The following is a 27,086-nucleotide window of genomic DNA, read 5'->3' on the forward strand; positions in this document are numbered from 1 at the left end:
AGGTGGAGGGCAGGGTGCAGGGGATGGTCTCTGGGGGAGTGCTGGGGATGGGGAGTTTGGGGTGTAGGAGGGTGCTCCGGGCTGGGCCCAAGGGGTTCAGAGGGCGGATCAGGGCTGGGAGTTAGGGTTCAGGCATGGGGAGAGGCTCAGGGGCGCAGACTCAGGGCGGAGCTTACCTCAGGCATCTCCCGGAAGGAACGGCATGTCCCTTCTATGGTTTCTAAACTGAGGTGCAGTCAGGTGGCTGTACACGCTGTCCCATCTGCAGGCACCGCCCCTGAAGCTTCCATTGGTTGCAATATCCGGCCAATGGGAGATGCAAGGGCAGCGCTTGGGGTGGGGGCAGTGTGCAGAGCAGAGCACCCTGGCTGCTTCTACACATAGGAGCCAGAGGGGGGCCATGCCCCTGCTTCGGGGAGTTGCATGGAGCAGTCGCTCACCCTGCTCCCCGGCTGGAGTGCCAGAGTGGGGCAAGCCCCAGATCCTGCTTCCCAGCGGGAGCTTGAGGGCCAGATTAAAATGGCTGGTGGGTTGGATGTGGCTGGTGGGCCATAGTCTAACTGATCATCATATTTAGAGTCGGGAAGGAATTTGTCCCCCGGTCAGATTGGCAGAGACTCTGGGTTTTTTGGCCTTCCTCTGCAGCATGGGGCACAGGTCACTTGCTGGTTTGAATTAAATAGAGTACATGATAGATTCTTTGTAACTGGAAGTTTTTAAATCATCATGAGGACGTCAGTAACTTAGCTGGAGGTTATAAGTCTCCTGCAGGAGTTGGTGGATGAGATTCTGTGGCTTGTGAGGTGCAGATCAGACTAGATGATCATGATGGTTCCTTCTGGCCTTCAAGTCTGTGAGCCTAATAGAGATGGACAAATAATTTGATTTTTTTTGGTTCATTTACAATTTTGAAAATTTGGGCGGAGGGGGAAACTGTTCCAGGCTGGACCAAAAATGCAACTTTTAATCATTTTTGGCTCACTGAAAAGTTGAACAAAAATTATTTGGGGTTCAGATGAACCATTTCATTTAAATTTTGACCACTTCAAAATGTTAGGAGATTTTTAAAAAATAAAATAAAAGGAAATTTTGAAATTGAAACCTTTTTTTTTGAAAACATCAAGACAAAGCCCTCTTTTTTTTCCCCTTAGATTTTTTTCTTAATGAGCAATTTGGCAAAAATCAACCCAAATTTGTGGAACGTTTTGGTGTCATCAATTCTGCAGTTTTGGCCAAAAAATTTCAACCAGCTCTAGAGCCTAATTCCCTTAGATGCTTTTGATAATTCAATATTTTTTAAGGTGCGGCTTGATAAAGCCCTGGCTGGGATGATTTAGTTGGGAATTGGTCCTGCTTTGAGCCGGAGGTTGGACTAGGTGACCTCCTGAGGTCCCTTCCAACCCTGATATTCTATTATTCTAACCCTGATGGTAGCTAGCTCTATACAATGCATGTTTGCGTGTGTGTGTGTGTGTGTGTCTAGGCTGAGATATCCAAAGCTGGGAAAGTGGTGCACCCAGTTCCCTCACACAGCTCTGTGCACATCAGCGCAGGGTTTCAGCCACACACATGGCCCGGTGAGTCCCAGCTGCCTCCAGCACTCTGTGTAGTGGGAATTTCTGGGCCAAACCCACGCTGATGCCGTCTAATGTGCCGGGATCAATGGAGCTCCCAGCTCAGCTCACACGATGTTAGAAGCGTGGCTAGAAGAGAAAACATGGCCAGATATGAGCTGAGACAGATGCCCTGGCTGTCTCCGTGTAATAGAGCCCTTGTGTATGTCCTCCTGGGACTCTCTTGGCCACCTAGACCGCTCTGCTTCTCCCCACGCCCCTGAGCTCTTCCTACCCAGCTCATCCCAGGAATGGGAGGCAAAGATTCTGGCACTGCTTCCCCTCCCATCCCCAGGACTTGGCCCCAGTTTTGTCCAGTTTGGGAGGCAGACAATCCCAGTTCCCTGAATAGGTGGTGCTGGCTGGCCTGGCCCTGCCCTCTCCCCGTTTCTGAACTCCCAGGTGCCATGTTCTGCCCCTAGTAACCCGACACCCAACCCCTGGGACCAGCTGCCCCCTTAGCACTGGTGCCATCTCGCTCCCCAGCCACCCTTTCTCCCTCGCCCCCAGTCTCCCGTTTCATGTGGGGAGCTGCTGAGGATGGCCACTCCCTCCACCACTCAAATCCCTCAGCCCAGACCCACTGACGTAGATGGGGTAGCTCCACCCCTTGTGGGAGGGGCCTGGCTTGGAATGGGAAGGGAAACTCCACCCACAAGGGAGCAGGGCTCAGTTTGTGAATAGGCCCCAGGCCCTGTTAGGTTTGGGGCAGGGAGGGGGGGGCTATAGGGCTGAAGGGGCAGCAGCCTCTATCCGATGACACCCCCCCCCTCCAAAGCCGAGCCCTTTCATTTCCTGCAGGATTGGGGAGGAGAGTGCTGTTTGTGACATTTGCTGAGAGTCAAGGCTCTGATTGATTGCCCTTCCCCAGCGAGGCAGAATCATGGGGGGGAAAGGCAGCCAATCAGATGGGGGGGACACGTGGTTTTCCCAACGTTCTGGAGAAGGGTGTGAAAACCCAGGGTCAACAGGGAACAAGCCATTGGAAAGGCTGCTCTGGGTATGACCGTGCCTCCATTTCCCCCTTAGTATAACTGGGATAATACCCTCCTCACTGCCACATTCTGGTGGTATACGTTTACATTACAGGAGGGTGGGCTGAGCGACTGGCTATAGATCTACATATATCACACACAAAAGCTACCCTAAAAGAGTGGTAAGGTTGTTAAGTCACTTGGTCAAAACTTGGGAAATGCCACAGTTAAGGTGGCCCTGTAAAAACTTAATTCAGCTCCCTTTTGCATATGCATTGTTGTGATACAGTCTTTTATTCTCCGCTTGGGCAGAGAGGTGTCTGATGGGCAGGGGAGCTGGGAGCCGGGAGCCAAGACTCTATTCTCCCTTTTAGTCCCTTCATAGATCAATGCCAACCTTTTGCCCAGCCTCCGACCCCATGCTTAAGCATTAATAAAAACCTAGGAAATTAAATCACAGAAAACGTTATTGTAAAGCAATTAGAGTTGATGAAACCAGCCCAGTTAAACCATCAGATGTATACAGAGCTGATGCCGTGATGTATTAGAAAGAGCAGGACACTTACCAGCCAGAGAAGCATCTTGCCTTTGTGTGTCAATCACTGTGGACAAAATCAAAAAAGACAGAGCAGCCCCATTGAATCCCCATCTACTACAGCCTGCTAGTTCCAGGACAGGATTGTCCCTACACTCTGCTAGTACCCAGGGTTTAGACAACCAGCCCAACTCTGTATCCCAACTACAATCAGTCATTGCTAGGCACTGACTGAACAAGCCACATCTGCAGAGCCACTCACCATCCTAAAAAGTCTCTGGCCTTCCAGGCGTCGATGACTTCGGCGATGTTCCCCACCATTTTCCCGCTGGGCAGCTGCAGGTCATCAGAGACATCACCATTGAAGTTCCCGCAGGGTGCGCACAGCTTGTTAGCCAGGCTCTCGCCCACCCTCAGCGTCACCTCCCCGCTGGACCTGAACAGAACGTGCATCCCCGACGTCTGTACCACGGCCACGCCGCTCTGAGACTCGATCACAGACACAGCATCAGAGACGTTCGCCGGGAGCTGCACTGAGCGCCCATTCACCTGAAAAGCACAGATGGGGAGGTCAGGGGAGAGCAGGGGGATGTGGAGATCAGTGAGATGGAGCAGGGACTGAGCTAGAGTCCCTGGGCCCCATTACAAGTCAATGGGGTCTATAATAACATCTAGTGGATACAGCTGCTGGGGGACTCCTGGGTTCTGGGAAGGGTCTGGTGGTTAGAGCAAGGAGAGCTTGTAGTCAGGACTCCTGGTTCTATTCCCAACTGCGCAGCTGACTCCTTATTTGACCTTAGGCAAGACATTTGATCAGTTTATGCCTGAGTTTCTGGGGATACTAAGGCCTGTGCCATTCAATGGTCAAAGCAGGTTGAAACCATAGTGGGAGATCTTGCAGTCACCGAGAGCAATAGGGAAGGGTACTTTCTACCAGAGCTACAGAGATATAGGGCTCTGTCCTTTTCTTTCAGCAGACATGGGGATCTCTATTTTCTAGAGCTGAGAGGGAAAATTGTTTTTCTATCCCATGAAAATAATTGAGAATTTGACATTTTTTTTGCCATCCAAAAATGGGAGGAAAAGTCAAAATGTTGAAAAAAACCTGATAATCTGAAAATTGTTTTGGATCAGATCAAGTGAAATGTTTCATTTCCATAACTTTGGCCTGGTCTACACTACGAGGTTATCTTGAATTTAGCAGCAGTAAACCGAATTAACCTTGCACTCATCCACACAACGAAGCCCTTTATTTCAATATAAAGGGCTCTTAATATCGATATCTGTACTCCTCCCTGACGAGGAGAGTAGCGCTCAAATCGGTATTGCCGTTTTGAATTAGGGTTAGTGTGGCCGCAATTCGACGGTATTGGCCTCCAGGAACTATCCCACAGTGCACCATTGTGTCCACTCTGGACAGCAATCTGAACTCGGGTGCACTGGCCAAGAAGACAGGAAAAGCCCCGCGAACTTTTGAATTTCATTTCCTGTTTGCCCAGCGTGGAAAGCTGATCAGCACAGGTGACCATACAGTTCCAGAATCAAAAACAAGCTCCAGCATGGACCGTACGGGAGTTACTGAATCTGATCTCTGTATGGGGAGATGAATCTGTTCTATCAGAACTCCATTCCAATAGATGAAATGCCAAAACATTTGAAAAAAATCTCCAAGGCCATGATGGACAGAGGCCACAACAGGGACTCAACACAGTGCTGTGTGAAACTTAAGGAGCTGAGACAAGCATACCAGAAAGTCAAAGAATCAAATGGACACTCAAGGAGGGAGGGGCGACTGACGACTGTAGCTACCCACAGTTTCCGCACTCTCCGAAAACCATTTGAATTCTTGGCTGAGCTCCCAAAGCCTGAAAGGTCAAAAATATTGTCGCGGGTGGTTCAGGGTATATGTCGTCGCCCCCCCCCCCATGAAAGCAAAGGGAAAAAAGTCCTTTCTCACCTTTTTTCAGTGTCACCGTATGTCTACTGGATGCTGCTGGCAGACGCAGTGCTGCAGTGTTACACAGCAGCATCCCCTTCCCTTCCCTTCCCTTGCAGACGGCAGATGGTGCAGTATGACTAGTATCTGTTATCGTTGTCCTGTGGGTGCTCCTGGCTGGCCTCGGTGAGGTGGGCCAGGGGCGCCTGGGCAAAAATAGGAATGACTCCCAGTCATTCTCTTCTTTAAGTTTTGTCTAATGGAGATTCACTCCTGCCTGGAATATCATGGCAGCTGGAGGCTGCCCTCTCCTCCCCCGTTTGATCTCTGCTTGCAGAGGCAATAAAGTCAGTGTTGTTTCTTATTCATGCATTCTTTATTACTTCATCACACAAATGGGGGGATAACTGCCACGGTAGCCCAGAAGGGGTTAGGGAGGAGGGAAGCAACGGGTGGCATTGTTGCAGGGGCACCCCCTAGAATGGCATGCAGCTCATCATTTCTGCGGGATGTTTGGGGCTCTGACCCGGAGCGGCCGTTTGCCTCTCTGGTTCTTTAGTAGGCTTGCCTGATATTCTAGGCAGGACTGACTCTCCATTAGACAAAACTTAAAGGAGAGAATGACCTGGTGAGTCATTCCCATTTTTGCCCAGGCGCCCCCGACCGACCTCACCGAGGCCGGCCAGGAACATCCATGACAGCAGCAGATGGTACAGTATGACTGGTAACCGTCATTGTCAACTTGCAAAGCAGCAAACGGTATATTAGAGTTGGTGACCATCTTTGCTAACTTGCAAAGGCAAGGGGATGCCGCTGTGTAGCACTTCAGTACTGCGTCTGTTAGCAACATCCAGTAGACATATGATGACAGTGAAAAAAGGCTGAATGGGCTCCATGGTTGCTGTGCCATGGCGTCTGCCTGGGCAATCCAGGGAAAAGGGTGCAAAATGATTATCTGCTGTTGCTTTCATGGAAGGAGGATTGACTGACAACATTTACCCATAACCACCCACGATAAATTTTTGGCCCCATCAGGCATTGGGATCTCAACCCAGAATTCCAATGGGCGGGGGAGACTGCGGGAGCTATGAGATAGCTATGGGATAGCTAGTCCGGAAGCGACGCTAGCCTCGGTACATGGACAGACACCGCCGAATTAATGTGCGTAGTGTGGCTGCCTGCACTCGACTTTATACAATCTGTTTCCAAAAATCAGTTTCTGTAACATCGGAATAATCCCATAGTGTAGACATACCCTTTGAAATGATTCATTTTGATTTAGATTTTTAATTTTTTTTATGTTTTTTGTTTTTATAAATTAAGTAACATTTCTAAATGAGAAGTTGTTTTGAACTGAAAACCGAAACTTGTCATTTAGAAAAGGTCAAAATGGGACGTTTCAACAATTTCTTTGTGAATTTTTCAACAGTATTTGAATCTCCCAAACAGATTAAGTTTTCACAAATGGATATTTCCTGATGAAAAAAAAGTTTTGTCTGAAAATTCCCAATAAGTTCTGATATTTTCCCCCTCCTGCCACTTACTTTAGTCCCAGTTAGGGGTTATGGGGATTAATTCACTAATATTTATCAAGACCTTGGAGACACCAAATCAGAGTGAAGGATTTTTCTCTTGGGCTCCAACTGATGTAGGACGCTTTTGCTCCTTTGGTTCAGCATGTTTCAACCCAGCCCCCTCTTACCCAGGCCTCCATGTTATTGTTCACAGTGACAAGAGCTTCTCGGAAAAAAACAAAGATGGCCTCACAAGCTGGTATTCCGTCATTGGTGCATTCGCAGATGTCTACCACCACCTTGAACCAGGCAGGAGAGCTCTCATCACAGAGCGAGGCCACTTTGTACATCCCACTGTAGAGGAATTTCCCCTTGACACCATCAAAGGTGGTGAGGTAAGCACCCGGAGAGACCATGCACTGGCCTTCCTGCTTCATGCATCCATGCATCCCATCCCTGAGCACGCAGATCTCTCCAGTGGCGCAGCTGGTTTTCTCACAGATGAGCCTGCCTGATGGGTGGCAAGTGCATTTCTCTGAGCAGTCACTGGAGATGACATTCTCCCTGGACTGAGGGAAATTCCAAAATTAACAACTTTCTAAAACTTTCTGTTAGGTCAGATATTAGCCTCCAAAGATCAACAGCAACAGTGTTAGAATGCCTAGGGAAACTCTCACCAAGAGGAGATGAAAGACCAGATAGGGAAAGACAAAGGACGATGATAATGACCAAATAAAGAACAGAAAGACAAAGGCAATGACCCAAGAAATAAGCAGAAGATACAGGACAATGGTGAGGATCAAAGAAACATGGTAACTTTAAATGATAATGATGTCAACCAAAGAGGATACCAATCAAAGAAAGAGGAAAAGACAAAGGATGGACTTTGAAAATCAAGGAAACAAGCAATTAAAGGATGATAATGGCTCCCACAGAAAGAAGGAAAAGACAAAGGATGTCAGTGGCGACCCAAGAAAGAAGGAAAAGACAAAAGACAATGGACATGACTCAAGAAATAAGGACAATTATTTTGTATTTATTATGGTAGTGCCTAGGGGCCAGTCAAGAATGAGGCCTTATTGTGCCAGAAACTGTACAAAAATACAGTGAGAGAGCCCACACCCCAAATAGCTTAACATTTAAATACAAAAGGCATGCATGGTAAAGGGGAACGTATAAGGGATAAGCATGATGACCAAATAAAGAAGGAAAAGATAACAGAAGAAGGTGATGATCAACCACAGTCAAGAAGGAGGGCAATAATGACAAATCATGATGACAGGCCTCAGAAATGACATCAGAACAGAATGAGAACCATAAACAAAAATCAAAATCCAGGAAATGAAGATGGAAAAAATGAAACCTAGGACTGTCATATTAATGGATTCTGTTCTGTATTGGTAGAGTCCACTGGAAACTCTTAGAAAACTCATATACTTTTTACCAATTCTGCTCTGTTATTCTAAGGCTCTGAAGGCACCAATTGCACAGAACAGCCAGGACCCACCTTGATGTAGCGTCCATCGTGCATGCAGCCGCACCTGTCCATGGACACGCATCCCTCCCCATCGAACATGTAGCCAGTATTGCACTGGCAGCCTTCAAAGCATTTCTGGGTGCACTGAGCAGGGGCAGACAAGCCAGCACAGGTGAAATCACAGGATGTGGTGCACAGCTCATAGTGACTGTTGAGTGGGCAGGCAAGGGCTGGAGAGAGAGAAGCAAGAGAGAAAGAGGATGGAGTGAAGGTTTAAAAATAATTTCTACTGGAGACATAGTTACACTATCTAGCACAGTGCCACCTAGCTCAGAGCTGGGTGCTGCGGTGGGTTGGCTCAATGATGGGATCACCTCAGATATGGCTTAATTGTAGCATTTACTGCAGTGCAGTGTCCCAGAGCACCAGACATTGGAGTCAGAGCCAAAGGACAGTGTGTCCCCCATTGGGTCACCAACATTCTTCCAATCCTGACCCAAAGACCCATGGAGATCTGACCCAAGGGTAGTCTGGCTGGAGAAAATCAATCAAAAACACAGGTGCGTAAATTGCAATCCATCATGCTGCAGATGATGTGGCTACAGAGGGGCTGCAAACACCTGAAGATATTATAAACCTGAGCTCTAAGTTGCTATCAGGAAAAAAAAATCCTCTGGGGGCTAATGGGCTTGAAATGAAGCCAATGGAAAGACCAGGGCTATAGGTTGCTCTATAAACTCACGGCAGAAGGAGGCTGTTCTCCAGGTTCTGATCTTGGCTCCAGTTGTCTGGCATGCGGCCGCGTAGGCCTGGAGGCTCTGGCAGAGGGTCTCTCCTGTCCCGTTGGTAGCACACATGTCGTGGAGACAGTGGTTGAAGTACTTGGCAGGGCTGACCAGTGAGTGACAATCTCTGAAGGGACCTGAGGTGGCCCTGATCAGCCCACATGAGCGCTCAGACTGGTACGGTGCTGTCTGGGCCCCATCACAGATGGGGCATCTCTCTCCGCAGCCATCGGAGCACATGGCACCATCAACAGGCACCTTCCAGGAGGCGACAAACTCGCTCAAACTTTGAGTGCTCTTTCCACTGGGCAGCAGGAAGTCATCATTTTTGTCACCATTGAAATTGCCAGCCAGACCGCACAGGTGTCCCTTGTAGGTGCTGGGGATGGACACTAGGAGGTAGGAGGCAGTGTCATAAAAGACTTGGAGGCCAGAGGCAGACTGGACAATGATGTTGTTCCCTTCCTGGTTGATCCAAAGTTTCCCGTTGTCCATAGCCAGTGGGAGAGTATAGAGCTCTCCACCCACCTGTGCCAATGAGAGGGAAATTCAGCAGTCACTAGCAGGGACTTAGCAGCAATGTCCTGGTTACACTTACACACACACACACACACACACACACGTCAGGATCACAAATGGTGTGAGCCACTCAGTTGGCTTTAATGAGACTAATCTCAAGCAGGGACTTACCTCCACCTTCCACTTCCTTCCCCTCTCCAGAGAGATGGTGTAACCATGCACAGAGACCACCACTGCCCTTGTGCGAGCCACACGGCCACCACCAGTGCTCTCGTTCTCAACCACCACGGAAAATTCCACCAGCCGGGGGTCACTGCTGCAGACCTTGGCTAAGGTATAAGCACAAGAGCCCTGGATGTCGAAGGCCTGTCCATCAAATGAGATGTAGTGAAGGTCACCGGAGACTACACTGGTTCCATGCTCCATGGGGTGGCAGCCCAGGACTCCGTTCTCCACCTTGCACTCCTCATTGGCTCCGCAGGAGGCCTCCTGGCACTCGACGATCCCGTTGTCTTGGCAGCGGCACCACTCCTGGCAGGAGGCACTGGTGTAGAACTCTTCTCCTTTGGGGTAGTACCTGCCCTGGTGCACACAGCCACACTGCATGATGGGGACGCACCGGTCTCCGCTGAGGATGAATCCGACATCGCAGAAACACCCTTCTACACAAGGCTCCTCACATCTGTCTGGAGCCAAGGGCCTGTGGCAGGTGGCAGGACAGCTGCTCCCACAGAACTCGTAGTGAGAGTTCCGGGGACAGGTGAGGCCTGCAGGAGACATTGGATTGAGCATGCAGATCTCTGTTAACACCAAGAAGTCTGGGAAAAGACGTGGTGCCTACTGCTCTGGGAGGGCAGTGGGGTCTAGTGGGTTAGAGCAGGGGGACTGGGAACCAGGACTACTGAGTTCTCTTCCTAGCTCTGGAAGTGGAGCAGAGTCTAATGGTTAGAGTAAAGTGCAGTCAACAACAACAATAATAATATCAGTTACTAGACAGAACTTGTTAAATGGCACTAAGGCTGAGAATACATATCAGTAATTTAAGGGTAAAATGCATTACAGGGGTGTTGTAATTATCCTACCACCAGGCATTGTAAACCCAGGAAATTGAGAGTTAAAGTTAAACTGAAAAGCAACCCAAAGAAAATGAACAATTAGGACAACCAAAGTGCTTTAACTCTCCCTTGTCATGACACCATGAAATCACCGTATCCCTAGCAAGTTATTGTCGTGTGGCTGTGGTCCTCTACTAGATTTATCTGATTTTTGAAGACACAGTCAATGTTTTCTCTAATGCTGGGCAAAAACTAATTTTTCCCTCCCGCAAGAGTTTGAGATTCTGAATTTTGGCCCTTTTTGAAATGGTGCAAAAAGCTGAAATCTTTAGCATTGTCACAGTGCAATAATCTGAAACCAATTCTGATCTGGTCACCGGAAAGATGCTGCTTTGACCATTTTAAATTGTTTCATTTAGATTTTGACTTTTTTTTTTAAAAAAAATTTAGTATAAGTGAACTAAGATTTAAGAACAAAAAGTCATTTGACTCAAGAAAAAAAAAGTTTTGATTTAAAAACTGTTGAAACAAGATGTTTTGACAATTTCAACACTCTGTTTCTTTTCTTTTTCTCACGTAATTTTGGTTTTGGCAAAGTGACATTTCCCAACAAACAAACATTTTGGGGGGGAAAATTCCAGGCTAGTTCTATTTTTTCCCCTTCTTTTGATGTTGTGGGGTGAAGGACTGTCAAGCATGAGATTTTGTTTTTATTGGACTTGTATTAGGTTAAAATTGTTAATTCAAACTTGTTTTGGATGAAATAATGTTGTTGTTTTTCTCAAAACCAAAAGCTTTCACAAAAACTTTCAGTTTTTTAAAATTCTCCAATTTTTCATTAAAATTAAAAATGTTGACAATTCAAATAGTCAGATCTTTGATTTCCCTGTTTTGCCAGTGAATGCAGGACAATTAATAATGTCTCACTTAGTGTCTTTTCCCCCCATTTTTCTCATTTTTCCACTTTTCAAAACTTGCTCTACTTTGAAAAAAAGAGAAAAAATGAAACTCTGACTCTTGAGAAGTTTTGAAATTTTCAGAGTAATAAAGGGGGGGAGAAGAAAACAAGGAAAGTGGAGAAAAACAACCTGGATATAATTCATTTTATTGCATTGTGACTAAAAACAGAGAACAAAGGGAGATCAAGAAAGAAGGAAAAATGAAAATTTGAAATGTCTAAAATTATAATTTTTGAAATGTCCAAAATTCTAATAAAAATCACAAAGAAAATTGGAAAAATGGAAAATTGTTACATTATGAGCCCTGCAAAATGCAAACAAACTTGAATATTTAGGAATTTTTTTATTAAATATCCCCACTCCCTCTGTTTTTTGAAAAGTTCTGCCTATGACACATGGGTGAGCAGTTCTGATTCCACCCAGCAGAGGGCGTTGGTGCATGTGCTTGCTGGCCAGTTTGTGATTGTATTAAATTTACGGCAACATGTTCAGGGAGTGACACTTACTGCAGAATGAGGCCGATCTCCACTGTCCTATCCGGATGCCCCTGGCCTGGCAGGATGTCACATAGGCACTGATTGCGCTGCACAGAGTGTTATGATGACCCTTGTACTGGCAGGTGTCAAAGACACAATCATCAAAGAAGGGGACTGGATTGATGGCTCCGTGGCACTGTCTGAATGGCCCATTCTGTCGGGTGAGGACCCCACAGTACTGGTCTCCCTTGTAGGTTTGTTTCTGAGCCTCACTGCAGACTGAGCAGTCCCCGGTACAGCTAGACGAGCACCCCGGGACGTCACCAACCTTCCAGCTGTCGGCGAACTGAATCTTATCAGACGTCTGACTTCCATCCTTCATGGTCAGATCGTCGCTGGGGTCCTGATTGGCATTGCCACAGAGGCCGCAGACTGCGTTGGCGTACGTATTGGGTATGATGACCCTGGCGTAACTGTACCAGTCGAAGCTCACTCTCAGGTCGAAGTCGGTCTTGATGAAACCATGAACACCACTGATATAGGCCTTGAACTTGCGCTGGTGGGAGAAGGGCAGGTCCACAAAAACACCATCCACCTGGAAAAGACACGGCAGGGACAATCAATGGTCTATTCCTGCATGCACAGATCTTGCAATACTTCCACATACCCTTAGATGGAGCAGCCTGGACCACCTACCTCCAGAACTGAATGTTTCATAAAACTCTGCACAGAGAGCTCCAAGAAGCTTATCTAGGAGTCATAGGGGGGATACCTGCACATTTTCCTTTTTTAACTCTGCAGGGAAAATTTCAAGTTTTCTGTGAAAAATCAAAATGTGAAATACTTCTATGCCAAAATGCTATGGTGGTGACTCTTGGAACTTGTAGTGTGGCTGCTTCATGCTCCCATCCTCCTGTGTAAAAAACTGGACATATTTAGTCTTGAGAAAAGAAGACTGAGGGGGGAACCTGATAGTCTTGAAATATGGTAAGGACTGTTATAAAGAGGACAGGGATGGACTGTTCTCCATGTCCACAGAAGGTAGGATAAAAAGCAATGGGCTTAATCTGCAGCAGGGAGATTGAGGTTAGATATTAGGAAAAATAAGGGATGTTAAGCTCTGCAACAGGCTTCCAAAGGAGCTCATGGAGCCCCCATCACTGGAGGTGTGACACTGGCAGATCATGCCAAGGTCCCCAAGCCTCAGTTCAATACTGACACATATGTAGCTGGAATCAGTCTGGTTCACCAGAGTGTTAGTATTGGTAAAAGAGGTGTTAGAATTATAAGAATGTGTTTAGTATTTAGACTGTTGAATTCTTGTGAGTTGCTGCCTATGTTAATCTACCTATAGCATCTGTATCCCATATGGTAAGGCAATATTTGAACATTTGCAATGGGAGCCTCTGTTACTGTGTAAATCACCAGACATGAGCATGACATTAACTAGTGTGAAGTGCTGGTCTCCAACAAAAGGTGCTGGCCAGCAGGGAAGGTCCATCGATACCACACAGACTATTATGTAATGATTAAGAGGACATAAAACTTTGTTGCTCTGCTCTTTGGCACCTGCCCTGCTCCCCTCCCCGCCCCCGAAGATGAGTCATACAAATAGATTCTTCCCATCAGCTGAATCTGTAAAGGAAGTTGGGGATAAAACCCCCTAAAAAGAAGGACCTGTATCTTTATGCTGCTTGGACTCTGAGGGGTAAGTTTTACTAGGTATAAGCAAGAGATCCCCAGTGCTTAGCCCGGGTTTACTTAGCCCAGAGGACATAGAGCTTGCTTATTACAACAGCTTCTATTACCTGTTGAAATTTAATATTGTAACTCATTTGTGTATCTATGTTTACCTGCTTTAACCTTAGCAATAACCCCCTAGTTTCCTTTATAATAAATCTTTAGATAGTTTATTATAGGATTGGCTACCTGGATAAGTGACAGGTCCTTTGGGAGTGGCAACAGCCTGAATGTGGTTGTGATTTTTGGTGTAAGGGACCATCTATCACAAGGTAGCAGACAGACTGGAGTACCCACAGGGACTGGCTGTGACTCCATGGTTAGGCTGTTGTAGTGTGTGTGGAGTTTACACTTGGTGGGTGAAATCTAAGTACAGAACTCACAACCAGTTTGTGGTCTGTGCCCTGGTTCTTAGCAGTCTGCCTGACATTGGTACTCATGTTCTTGAGCCACTGCAGGAGAGCTTGGCACCAGCTACTAGAAACTTATAGAAACAACAGAGAAGTGGAGAGAGCTGAAACCTAGGAGCTCATTTGAAAAGTCTAATAGATATAATAGGGCTGTCTTTCTCTCGTGAACCCTCAAATAGGGTATAATAACTGAGGGCACCATTTGAGACCTCAGAGTTTGCTGAAAGGATGTGGCTAGCCTCTCCTCTACTCCAGGGTATCAGGGCAAAGACAAAGAATTTTGCTGATGGCACAAGGGCTGCAGAACTCAGGAGCTTGGACATTTGGATCAAACACTCGGGTATATTCTCCTCTGAGTGATAACCGCAGTGTTCGGAGGCTGAACCAAAAAAAATACACCCCAAATTCAGTTGGTTTTAAACTGCAACTGAATTGTCCAGGTTTTCTCACAGAAATGAACCCCTGGCATGTTTGATCAGGTTGAACAAAACATTTGCAACATCATTTCAAAATGACACTTTGAAACAAAATGTTGACTCAGATGGACCTCTCGAGGTCCCACACAGCCCCACATTTCAATGACTATGATGATAGTGGCAGCCAGTGGCAGCCAGACTGAGCAACCTGAAACAAAGGGCACCAAATGTGACAATAAAAAAGAAAGGAAGATGAAAAACAACATGGATCCAGTTTGCATTTCTAGTGCCCGTCAAACATTTTTTCAAAAACCAAATCATTCCAACCAAATCATTCCATCCATTTTCATGAATTTCTTCCCACCGAAAATAAGTCATTTTTCAACCAAATATTTTTATGTGAAAATATTCAAATAGTTCAAACTCTGGTATGGGAAGATGGAAACCACTTGGGTTGTGTTTTCTGGATATAGACTAGACAGCAAGATTTCAGCCCTGCAAGCGATCCCAATAATGACTCTACATCGTTACCTGCATCTTGCGTGGATGATCCTTGCTCATGCTGATGGTCACATTGTAGACCTCTAAGGTCACTGTTTTGGTGAAGGACACGGCCTTACTGCCACGGTTGTTATTCTCCACTTTGACGTTGAACGGGGTGAGTGTGGGGTCCTCAGAGCAGACAGCTGCGAACTGGTAGATGCAGGTGCCCATAAAATCATAGTTTTTCCCATCAAAGGTGATGTAGTGAGGGTCTCCAGTAGCTATGCAGGTGGAGTAGGTAGTTGCCTTACAGCGGTGGGCACCGTTCACAATGACGCATCTTTCATTGCTCTTGCAGCTGGTTTCCTGGCAAACTACTGTGCCCAGGCTGGGGTCACACCTGCACCGAGAGCGGCAGTTCTCATCGGCCCAGAACTCCTCGCTGGGTTTGTAGTATCGGCCATTATAGTCACATCCGCAGCTCCCCATGGGGACACACTGGCCAGCACTGAGGACATAACCATCATCACACTGGCAGGTCTCCGTGCAAGGCTCCCGGCAGGAAGAGGGGGCAGTTCGGTCAGAGCAGCTGGCTGGGCAGGCGTTCCCACAGGCCTCGTAGTGGCTGTTCTCAGGGCAGGGCAGGACTGTCAGGAGGTCAGAGAGGGGGAGATTGCAGTGAACTAAATAACCTACCTAGAGACCGTGAGCACTACAGACAGATTCGTACATGTGAGCAGCAGCCAGTGCATTATCTGCCTTGCAGGATACTGTACGAGCCAACAGGGCTGGGCCAGGGAATTAATTCCCATATGCAGACAATGAAAGGTAATGCACAATATTCACTATTCTCTGTGTGTCTGCAGCCAAAGCTCCTGGCACTAGGAGCCAGGCAGATCTCAGCAGCTAAGAAGCAGAGATTGGGTGTAAAAATAACTGTAGGAAGCAGGGCAGGGGGCTCAGAGAGGGACATGGTGCCACAGGAAATAGTGATGATGGGCTCACTAGGGGGTGCCGTGCTACACAGGTCGGGGTGTGGGTTAAATAAGGGACGTTGTGCTGCAGGGGGTGGGAGAGCCATGCTGCAGGGGTTGGTGCAGGGGGTTCAGTCATGGGTGCCGTGCTGCAGGGGGCGGGGGAGAGAGTTCAGTAGGGGGCGCTGTGCTGCAGAGGGTGGGGCAGAGATTCAGCAGGAGGTGCTGTGCTGCAGGGGGTGGGGCAGGGAGTTCAGTAGGGGGAACCGTGCAGCAGGGGGCAGGGCAGGAGGTGCAGCCGTGGGTGCTGTGCTGCAGGGAGCAGGGCAGAAGCTCAGCAGGAGGCGTTCTCCCCTCAATGTCAGTGGTGACCTCAATGCCCCGGTATCCTGCACATTCCCTCCCCGCACTCACATCCCTCCCCATCCCCTCCATCAACAGGGGAAAATGACAGACTAGCCCTATTCCCTCCCATATCAATAAGGAAAACAAGATGCTGCGCTCACCACAGCCAGACGGCGTCCTCCAGTCGTAGACAGTGACTCCGTGCTCCCGGCAGGCGTCTGCGTAGGCCTTCAGCGCCTGGCACAGAATGCTCTTGTTGCCCTCATTCAGACACACGTTGTAGACGCAGCTGTGGAAGAACTCATCGGGGCTCACTCTGGGGTGACACTCTCTGAAGGGCCCTCCTGGCACTTTGCTGATCCCCCCGCAGTGACTGTCCCCCCCATAGAGCTGCCTCTTGCTCTCCTCACACACCAGACATTTCCCCTGGCAGGAATCCCTGCAGGAGGGGTCTGAGTCCTCCACTCTCCAGCTATCAAGCCAGGCCAGGACGGAAGAGGCTTTGGTGCCATTGGAGAGCGTCTCTTCATCGTCACTGTCACCGTTGAAGTTTCCACACAGCCCGCAAGTGCTCCCAAAATAGCTGCTGGCGAGAGTCACGATCACAGCCCAGTCACTGTTATACCGCACCTGGAGCCCAAAATCCGTCTGCAGGACGGGACGTCTCTCGCTCTGGGAGAGCTTGATTTTCCCAGCCTCCAGGGTGACTGGCAGGCGGACGCTCTTGTCGTTTAACTAACGAAAGAGAAAGGGGAAGAAACGGAGGCATTATTGCTCTTTCCACGACACCCGCTCTTACTGCCACTGTGAGCTCTGTGGGTAATGATTCACTGCCACAAATATCCAAAAAACCAACCAAGGCAAAAGACAAGGGAAATTCACTGCCAAAAAACTTTGTGAATGCAGGGTTAAGATTATCCAGCGCTGCCTTGCGCCCTTCCAGAATCTAGACTGTGGGTAAATTTACATGTCTCAAAACCAGGACATAAAAAGTTAAAGTAATGGTCACTAGTTCTTACATCATGCTTTTTCAGTAATAGATCTTCAAGTGCATTTCTAAGGGGCTCTGTATCATAATCCCCATTTTACAGAAGGGAAAACTGGATCACATAGCAGAGAAGTGACTCACCATCACTCAGCAGCTCAGCAGGCAATGCCAGCAATAACTCAGGTCTTTTGAACGCTTTAGCCACTAGGTCACACTGCTCTGCCCAGCCTGGAACTGAGAGCTGGACCCCACCTGAGGTCAGATTCAACCAGGTAGACTCAATTTAGGGCAATTCAGTACCATAGTTTGAGCCACGGGTGTGCACGAAAACATGACACAAAGAGAGGCATAACAGAGAGACGAGCCCTTTGGTTCTGGAATCCCTCTGCACAGATCTGGTAGCCCCATCTCAATAAAGGTATACTGGAATTGGGAAAGGTGCAGAGAAGGGAAGCAAAAACGATTTAGGATGTGGAACAGCTTCTACTGGAGGAGCGATTAAAAGACTGGGACTGTTCAACTTGGAAAAGAGAAGACTAAAGAGGGATATGATAGAGGTTTATAAAATCCTGACTGGTGTGGAGAAAGTGAGCAAAGAAGTGTTATTTACCCCTTCAGATAACACAAAAACCGAGGGTCACCTGATGAAATTAATAGGCAGAAGGTTTAATGCAAATAAGAGGAAGTACCTCTTCACACAACACACAGTTAATGTGTGGAACTTGTTGCCAGGGGATATTATGAAGTCCAAAAGTATAACTGGGTTCAACAAAGAATCTGCTAAGTTCATGAAGCACAGGGCCATCAGTGGCTATTAGCCATGAGGGTCAGGGACGCAGCCCTATGCTCCACTGTCCCTAAACCTCAAACTGCCACAAGTATCTGGCACTGGTCACTGTCAGAGACAGGGTACTTGTCTAGGTGGACTGTTAGTCTGACCCAGTATGGCTGTTCTTATGGGCAAACTACTCCAAATTCACACCACTGTCCCAACCCCCAGCCTCAAACAAACATACTAATTTTCAAGACAATCTGAGCATGCATGTGGATTCTAAAGAAATCTGAAACGTTAAAAATGTGACATTTCCGCATCAAAATGTTTGGGAACTTTCGTTTCATGGAAATTTTGATATTTCAACTTCATCTCGATTTGGAATGGCAACAAACATTAAAACATGAAGAGTTTCCATGGGGGACTGAAATGCTGATTTTCGCTCAGCTGTCTCCACCTCTGCAGTTTTTCACTCCCTTACAGTTTAGGTGCAGGGCTACTTACAGAACAACACTGTATTATATGTAGAATGGGATGAGTAGCTGATTTTTCTGTTTGGTGCTGGCTGCAAAAAAGAAAAAGTGGTTTGGATTGAACCTAATCTGAATTTTTGCGGAATTGCTAAAGTGTATTTGGGGCCAGTTCTAGAGGTAGGATTTGAACATAGGTCTTTTGTTTCCCAGCTGAGAACCCTAAAGAGTGGGCTAAAACCTGGCCATGCAGCAACTCCTTCAGCCATTTTGTAACTAGCTAAAACCACCTGTCTATCCAAATTCATGACTAGTTTTGGATTGACTGAAACTGCCTCTTGTTCAATAAAATATTTCTCTGAAAAAATATGCCCAGTTCTAATTATAAGTGAAAAAGTGAATCAAGCCAGACAACTCACCCTGACTTCTCCACTCTCTCCCTTGTAGATGGAGATGTTGTAGCCATAGACATGGATGGTAGTCAGCCCAAGGTTGGAACTGTCCTGTTTCCCCATGTTGCTGTTTTTCTCCTTGATGGTGAAGGGCTCCAGGGTGGATTCATGGCCACAGTACTTGGCGATGGTATAGGTGCAGGTGTCTTGGACATCCATGGTCAGACCATCAAAGCTGTAGTACTGGGAGGTCAGGGACCCCTGGCAGGTTCCCATGTAGTCATGGAAGCATATTGCCTGGCCGTTCTTAAACTGGCATGTTTCCTTCTCCCGGCAATTCAGTGTTCTGCATGGATCTGAAAAAAACCATAATCTCCAATGGATTTTTCTGCGGAGTGAGGCCTGACATGGCCCCTGCATTCAACAGAACCATCTGGAGTGCCAGGCATGGGATGGCCAACAGAACCCAAGGGCTGATCCAGATGGAACTAACTGTAGCTCCCACTAACTCATAGACTTCAAGGCCAGAAGGGATCATCATGAGGGGAGGGGGATAGCTCAGTGGTTTGTGCATTAGCTTGCTAAACCCAGGGTTGTGAGTTCAATCCTTGAGGAGGCTATTTAGGGAACTGGGGTAAAAATCTGTCTGGGGATTGGCCCTGGTTTGAGCAGGGGGTTGGACTAGATTATCTCCTGAGGTCCCTTCTAACCCTAGTCTTCTATGATCATCTAGACCAACCTCCTGCACATTACAGAAACTCTCCTAACCTCGGTCTGAGTTACTAACATCCTCCAATCAAGACTTGAAGGGACAGAGAATCTGCCTTTTACTCAAGTTCATACCAGCAAGTGACCTGTGCCCCATGCTGCAGGGAAAGGCAACCCCCCCCCACAGTCTCTGCCAATCTGACCTAGGGGAAAATTCCTTCCCAACTCCAAATCTGGTGATCAGTTAGACCCTGTGTGTGTGGGCAAGACCCATCAGCCAGACACCTGGAAAAGAATTCTCTGTCATAACTTAGAGCCCTCCCCATCTAGTCTCCCATCACCTGCCATTGGAGATATTTGCTATCAGCAGTCACTGATGGGCCATATGCCATTATGGGCAGTCTCATCATACCATCCCCTCCATAAACATATCAAGCTCAGTCTCAAAACAAGTTAGGTTTTTTGTCCCCACTGCTCCCCTTGGGAGGCTGTTCCAGAACTTCACTCCTCTGGTGGTTAGAAACCTTCATTTAATTTCAAGCCTAAACTTATACGTGGCCAGTTTATAGTCATTTGTTCTTCTGCCAGCATTGACCCTTAAAGTACTCCTCTGCCACCCTGGTGTTTGTCTCTTTGATGTATTTATAGAGAACTATCCTGAGGCTGAATCAAGAGAGAGAAGGAGGGTGGTAGGGCGAGGTGGACAGAGTCCATGACACCATACTCACCACTGGTACAAATGGCTGGGGAGCCGTATGCCTTCTGGTTTCCGATCCCAATGCTCAGCAGGCCAAAGGGGGAGCTGGCATGCTCCACATTATGGACCTGGAACCCTTTGCCAAGGCTGTATTCAGCCCAAGAATATTCTGTGCCTGGAACTGGCTTCCACAGGACATTACGCAGTGGTCTCTTATCGACGGTGACCCCCGTGGACTCCAATGTCTTGGCAATGATCAGTGCATAGTTCTCAAACTCGTTGTGCCCATAGATGTGATAGGACTGACAGTAGCTCGAGATGGCTGGGATGGCCATGAAGAAGGGGTCGTATCTGATGTTTCCTTTGGTCCCACCATCACAGAAGAAGATGACTTGGATCCCAGCACTAGCGGAGAAGTACAAGGCATTGGAGCTAGGGGTTCTGTACTGCACAGCATTCTCAGCCAGCAGCCTCATGCTGCTCTTGCTCATCCCAACTTGAATTTCCACCTCAGTTGCTTGGGAGGTGGAGACATAGATGATATCACCCTGCAACTCAAAGGACAATGGGGGCACGATGAAGGTGGTCCCCCAGCTGGAGACAGGCAGGAGCTGCTCAGACACATGGTCACACTGGTTGGATCTTGTCACGCAGGTGTGTCCAACGTAGACAGCCACAGGCTTCTGGGAAATGATTTTGGTGCCAGATATGTCCACTGGGCTCTGCAGCTGGACAGCCTGCTTTGCCTCCAGCTTGATGGTAAGCCTGCTCCCTCCGAAGTGCGTCTTTCCTTGAAAAATGACAGCCCCTTTCAGGTGCACATCAACTGTGGTGGGGCCCTCCCAGGCCACAATGGCAAACTCTCCAAAGCGATCTGTGCCCATGATTGGTGTGACAATGTAATACTCTGTTCCCAAGCTCTGCACCGGGTAGACGGGGGAGGTGTCGGCCGAGTTGGGTTTGGAGTTGAGTGAGAAGACAGAGACATCATTGTCAGCCTGGACAACGACTGTGTTGTCGAAGACTTTGGCCCCTACCATTTCAGCGTGGGGTGGGATTAACACCGTTGTGGTCTGGCCGCCATTCACCTGGACAGGCACCCTGAGCGCTGGCTTCTTCATGGAGATGGTGATCAATGTGGCTGGGGCATAGCCTGTGATGAGTAGCCGGAAGTCACTGTTGAGTGTTTGTTGTAAGCCGTTCTGCATGAAGGCTGTGATGAATTCTCTTCCGAGAAGGCGTGGAGGGGAAGGACCCAGAATTTCCCCAGATACCACAGTGAGAGGAAGGTTAGGCATGCCTGGAAAGACAAGTGGAAGGATAAGACAGCTGTTATTATAGGGGTCGCATTACTGATCATGGACCACAGAACAAAAAGATGAGTGTGTGAACTAAGCATAAGACAAGCAACCGCAGATGGGTACAGACAGACGGGGAGCACCAGGGAACAGCCAATGAGACAACATTGCTCAGCATGGTGGGTTGTCAGATGAGCTGCGGCGTAACCATTGTCAAGATTTTTGTAGTCCTTGTGGCAGGATTTGAAGGTGGAGAATGTGTGAAGGTTTGCAGAGCGCTCCTACCAACCATACAGGGCTGGTGGCAGTGTTATCAGATCTAAGCTAGGAATTAAGCTTAGAAGGGTCCACGCAGGTCCCCACTTTTTGGATGCTAAAGTTCAAAGTGGGGAAAAAACCTTGACAACCCCTCACTCCCCACAGCACAGTGTCCCCTTCGCAATCCCTGGAGCACAGAAAACCACTGCTAAGCCTCCCCCCGCAACTCCCTGTAGCACGGCGCCCCCTACAGAGCTCCCACCGTGCTCCCTGCAGCACGGCGCTCCCTACAGAGCTCCCACCCTGCTCCCTGCAGCACGGCGCCCCCTACAGAGCTCCCACCCTGCTCCCTGCAGCACGGTGCCCCCTACAGAGCTCCCACCCTCCTCCCTGCAGCATGGCGCCCCCTGCTGAGCCCCCACCCTGCTCCCTATTGCACAGGGCCCCCTACCGAGCTCCCACCCTGTTCCCTGCAGCACAGTGCCCCCTATGGAGCTCCCACCCTGCTTCCTGCAGCATGGCGAGCCCTGTCAGGACTCCTGGGTTCTATCTACATGGCCCCAAACTACTGGGCATCACCCACAGTTAGGTGATGAGCTTGTCATGCTCCGAAAAAAGAGACGGAGGTGCCTTTGTGAGCCCTGGATCACTCACCCCAGAGCACGACCATCCTGGCCCACAGGAGCAGCTTGGCCTTTCCGAGCCCCATGTCCGAGCGCATTGTTCAGCGGCTGAAAGACACATCTTGAATTAATGGAGAGCACACAGTGCACTGCACAGAAACAGTCCAGGGCTGAGATTCCTTGCTGCAGCCCCTGAGGCTGGGAGGAAATGTCCACCCATGGTCTGGTTTTTATCACAGACTTAGCAGCTCTTACAGTGGCAATGTTGGATGATGAATAGCATACCGGGCTAGAGAGTGTGAGTCCTAGGTTCTATTCCTGCTACTGGTCAGGTGACCTTGGGTAAATCATGCCCCTCCCTGTGCCTCAGTTGCCCATCTGTACAAGTGGGATAATGACACTGCCCTCCTTTGTAAAATGGTTTGAGATCTACTGGTGAACAGCACTAGATATTATTCTGTAGCTTAGATACTTATGTAGCCTTCCATTAGCAAAGCATCTCACAGTGATCATGGTGCTTACTCTGGGGGTACAGGGAAGTGCTGGTGTCCCCAGTACACGGGGAGGCTGTGTGAGTTGCTCAAGGACACCCAGGAAGTCTGTAGTTTAGTAAGGACTTGATGCCATTGCACCTAAGAGATAGGTTAGTGCCCTAACCACTAGCACCCCTTTAGGAAGCATCATACCTAGTTCTTCATCTGTGGCACTAAAAGCACTTTACAAAGGCAGCTATGAGCATTATCTCCATTTTCTACACAGGGAAACTGAGACACAGACAGAGGAAGTGACTTTCCCTAAAGTCAACTAGCAATGCAGCCAGGACGAGAACCCAGGTGCCCAGAGTCCCAGGCCAGGAGTCTAGCCCACCGCCTTTCGCCGAGCCAGAGGACAAACTGAAGAGCAATTCAAGGGGCAAAAAAAACGTTTTTCCTTAAGGCACAATCAGCCTGTGGAACACACTGCCACATGACCTAATCAAGGCAAAGCACTCGGCAGGACTTGCCAAATGCTTAGACATGTCTGCTGATAACAAACCCCTCCATGGTCATGCCGGGTAGGATTGGGGGCCTCACAATCTAGGACACAAGCCAACCGCTCATGAGCCGGCACCAGGGAGAAATGTCCTCTCTAGGCAGATCTGTTTGGGAGGGTTCAGGTCCCTTCTCCTGGAGCTGCTCGACTCAAGATCAGCAGCAGGGATCCTGGTCTGGATGGATTTAGTTACAATCAGCCTCTCAGCAAACAGCAGCAGCTGCTGAGCCAGAACAAGACACCGCCGGCGCACTTACCTCCAGCCCCTTTGACTTATCGCAGCAAAGGTGGAGCAGAAGAGGCAGCTGTCCACTTTGTCCCTCTCCCTCTGTCTGTAGCTCTGCTTCTGAATCTTCCATTTATATAGGGACCAAATGCCAAATCCTTGTGATGATGAACTAACTGGGAAAGGTTCTCTTGGCTCCACTGGGACTGGAGTTTCATCATCACCTGCTGGGCCCAAATGGGAAGCGAGTAGCAGTCTGGCCTCTCACTTCACAGAGGCTTTGACTGACTCATGCATGCCATCAGGAGGCCAGCTGTAATTAACCAGGGGGAGAGAAGTGGGTTTATTGACTTTCTTCTGATGTTCCAAAACACCACTCCCAACACATAAGCCATGCCAGTGATTTGATCGTTAATCGTGAGCTGAGGATGAGTTATTTATTAGGTTCGCAGTGTTCTTGTAGCAGGATTTTAGAGAGACAAGGTGGGCAAGGGAATATCTATTATTGTACCAACGTCTGTTGGTGAAAGAGACCAGCTTTTGAGCTTACACAGAGCTCTTCTTCAGGTCTGGGAAAGCCCGTCTCTTTCACCACCAGAAGTTGGTCCAATAAAAGATGTTACCTCACCCACCTTGTCTTTCTCATTTATTGGGTACCAGGACACAGACAGAATTAGCGAGCCAAGCGCTGGCTGAACTTGTCAATTTCAGATGCACCTAGGGAGCTGCTCAGTTTCTTAGATCCAAAACAAATTAGGAGTTTAGTGGCCAGGGAACTGAGCAACAAGTTTGCTAAGGAGCCAGCCAGCCATTCAGGAATCTGCATAGGGGACAAGCGGGATTCCCCTTGCAGCTGCACGGAAAGCTGGGTGCGGTTTATCCTCAGGATGGCCCAGAGTCAAGCCGTCTGGTGGTTGTTTGCCAGGAGGGAGTGGAAACAGATGCTACCCCCAGGGAAAAGCTGAGCCATAGAAACAATAGCAATAGATTTTAAAACAGCAGAAAAATAAATGACAACAAATTGGAAAAATGAAAAGAAAGAAAAAATAGGGAATGGGAAAGAAAAAATACAGAAGTAGCAAAAAGTGAAATAATTATATGATGCAAGAAAGATAACAGATAATGCCCCCCTTCCTGCAGCCCTCTGGGACTGTCAAGAAGAATCATGGCTTTATGCATATAGACTAGTGTCAATAGGCTCTGGGTTTTATTTCCAGATCTGCCACAGATTTTAATCTCTATGTGACTCAGTTTCTCTGGCTGGCCAGTGGGAATACTAGTCCCCCTGTGTCTGGGAGGCAGTGTGGACCAGTGAATACATGCTGGACTAGGACTCCTAACTTCTACTTCTGGCACTGCTGCTGTGTGACCTTCCCCTCACTTTCCTCTCACCACCCTGTAGTCTGTTTAGATTGTTAAGATCCTCATGACCTGTCTCTTGCTATGCACAACACTTAGCAGAATGGCCCTGTAATCGCAGGATCTAATGTTCTCCTGTAATACAAACAAGGACGTATGGCCCCTTTTCTCAACCATCCCGTAGAAGTTAATCTCTGCTGTGAGGCGAGGTGTACTGGTTTTAAACAGCCTATGCCGTTATGGCAGCACCTATAGGCGCCACTGAGATGATGGCTGGGCACTAACCAGACACATAGCGAGAGAGAGGCCCTGTCCCAACTAGGGTTGCCAGGTGTCCAGTTTTCGGCCAAAAAGGCTGGTCAAAAAAGGGAACTGGCAGTGTCCGGTCAGATGTACTGACCCTAAAAGTCCAGTTACCAAGTGCAGGGGCTGGGGGAGTGGTAGCCTGTTGCCCAGCCCTGAAGAGGCAGCTCCTGGGGCAGCAGACATGCACCAGCTCAGGCGGCCCCTTTGGGGAGCACGGTTTGCAGGGCTGTGACAGAGGACAGAGTGGGGGGGCCCATGCAGAGCAGGGTATGGGACATTCCCTGGGAGGGAAGGAATGTGAGCTGCCTTGCCAGCCAGTGCTTCCCCCAGCCATGCTCTCAGGCAGCTCCGGGGCGGGGAGGGAAGGAGGCTGCTGGCAGGCAGCGCAGAGGGAGGCGGGAGGCTTCTGTGCTGGGAGGCCATGTCTTAGCACATCAGTGGGGCTGACTGGCTGCTCCCATGTGGCCGTGACGCTCTTCTGACCTGCTCTCCCAGGCAGCCTGCTGGATCTGGAGTTTGCAAGTCCCTTGGGGCTGCTCACATTGGAGTTGCCCCAGGTTTAGAGAGGTGCCACTGGGACAGGAAGCTGCTTGTTAGGCCTCCTCTTAATTCAGATCCAAGGCTGTTAACTCCTAGGGACGGGTCCCTTGCTTACACCAGACCTGCATTTATTTCTCTGTGAGTCTTATGTCACAGTTCAAGTGCAGAGGGATAGGTATTAAAGCAGCACAGTAGCAGGGAGAGCCACAAGCGACGGGGGCAGAGGAGCAGGTAAGAGGCGAGGCTTTGAGGGAAGAGGGGACAGGGACTCAGGGGAAGAGGAGAGGTGGAGGGACGATGCAGGGGGAGAGGTGGGGCAGGATGGTCCAGTTTTCAGAAATTAGAAAGTTGGCAACCCCAGCTGAGATTAGGCAGCGCCTAGCAGTGCCAGGCACTATCCAGACACACAACGAGAGACAGTCAGTCCCTGCCCCAGCTGAGATCAGGGCCCCGTTGTGCCAGGCACTAGCCAGACTCACAGTGTGAGACAGACCCTGCCCCAGCTGAGATCAGGGCCCCGTTGTGCCAGGCACTGGCCAGACTCACAGTGTGAGACAGACCCTGCCCCAGCTGAGATCAGGGCCCTGTTGTGCCGGGTGCTGCCCAGACACACGGCGACAGACAGTCCCTGCTCCAACTGAGATCAGGGCCCCATTGTGCTACTGGTTGTGATCTGTTATACTGTTATAGCTTATTAAAATAGTATATGTTAAACCCAATATGTAATTAGTAAGGATATGGCAGCAATTCAAAATGGAGTCTGAACCACCACTTTGTGAACTCCATCTTGTCACCCCCTTTGTGCCCGGTCCTCCTGGCCTAGTTATAACTTGATCAAACTGGTTTTTCCCACTACTGGGCGATCTCAAGAACAATTTTACCTCACACTGTTTCCCGCCTTTGCTGGGACGGTACCACGTTTTCCCGCCACAGACTGCATAAAAGAACTGTGACCACAGACAAGCGGCACAGGTCACTCTAGTGACTGTGTGTGCAGTTCAGGTCTTCGCAGCATCAGTGCGTGGTCGGAGGAGACCATCATTCCTGAAGCGAAGAGAAGAAAGAAGAAGCCGTACAGCACCTTACTTGTTCTGTTCCTGGGGACGACACCACCAGAGGGTTCTCGATCCTCTTCTTCCATCCCGAGTGCAGGTCCTGGATTTCACTGCCGCTGCAGGCGTGCTGATAGTGAGATAATTAGGGAGC

The 27,086-nt window shown here is 48.7% G+C and overlaps 1 protein-coding gene across 1 annotated transcript; it reads right to left on the reverse strand.

Annotated features, from left to right (window-relative positions):
• Positions 1-1,370: 1,370 nt before the first annotated feature.
• On the reverse strand, positions 1,371-23,768 carry LOC115640458 (IgGFc-binding protein-like). Its single transcript, XM_030543212.1, has 13 exons — positions 23,707-23,768; positions 22,449-22,525; positions 20,270-21,538; positions 18,861-19,189; positions 16,373-16,946; positions 14,941-15,539; positions 11,874-12,438; positions 9,525-10,120; positions 8,792-9,362; positions 8,080-8,279; positions 6,761-7,141; positions 3,385-3,671; positions 1,371-1,703 (listed from the first exon to the last, which is right to left on the reverse strand). The coding sequence occupies exons 2-13, from the start codon at positions 22,513-22,515 to the stop codon at positions 1,682-1,684; spliced, it is 5,460 nt and encodes a 1,819-aa protein (XP_030399072.1). The 5' UTR covers positions 22,516-22,525; positions 23,707-23,768; the 3' UTR covers positions 1,371-1,681.
• Between the last annotated feature and the right edge of the window lie 3,318 nt (positions 23,769-27,086).

This window comes from Gopherus evgoodei, unplaced genomic scaffold, assembly GCF_007399415.2.
Source record: "Gopherus evgoodei ecotype Sinaloan lineage unplaced genomic scaffold, rGopEvg1_v1.p scaffold_31_arrow_ctg1, whole genome shotgun sequence".
In the NCBI taxonomy this organism is placed as follows: domain Eukaryota; kingdom Metazoa; phylum Chordata; order Testudines; family Testudinidae; genus Gopherus; species Gopherus evgoodei.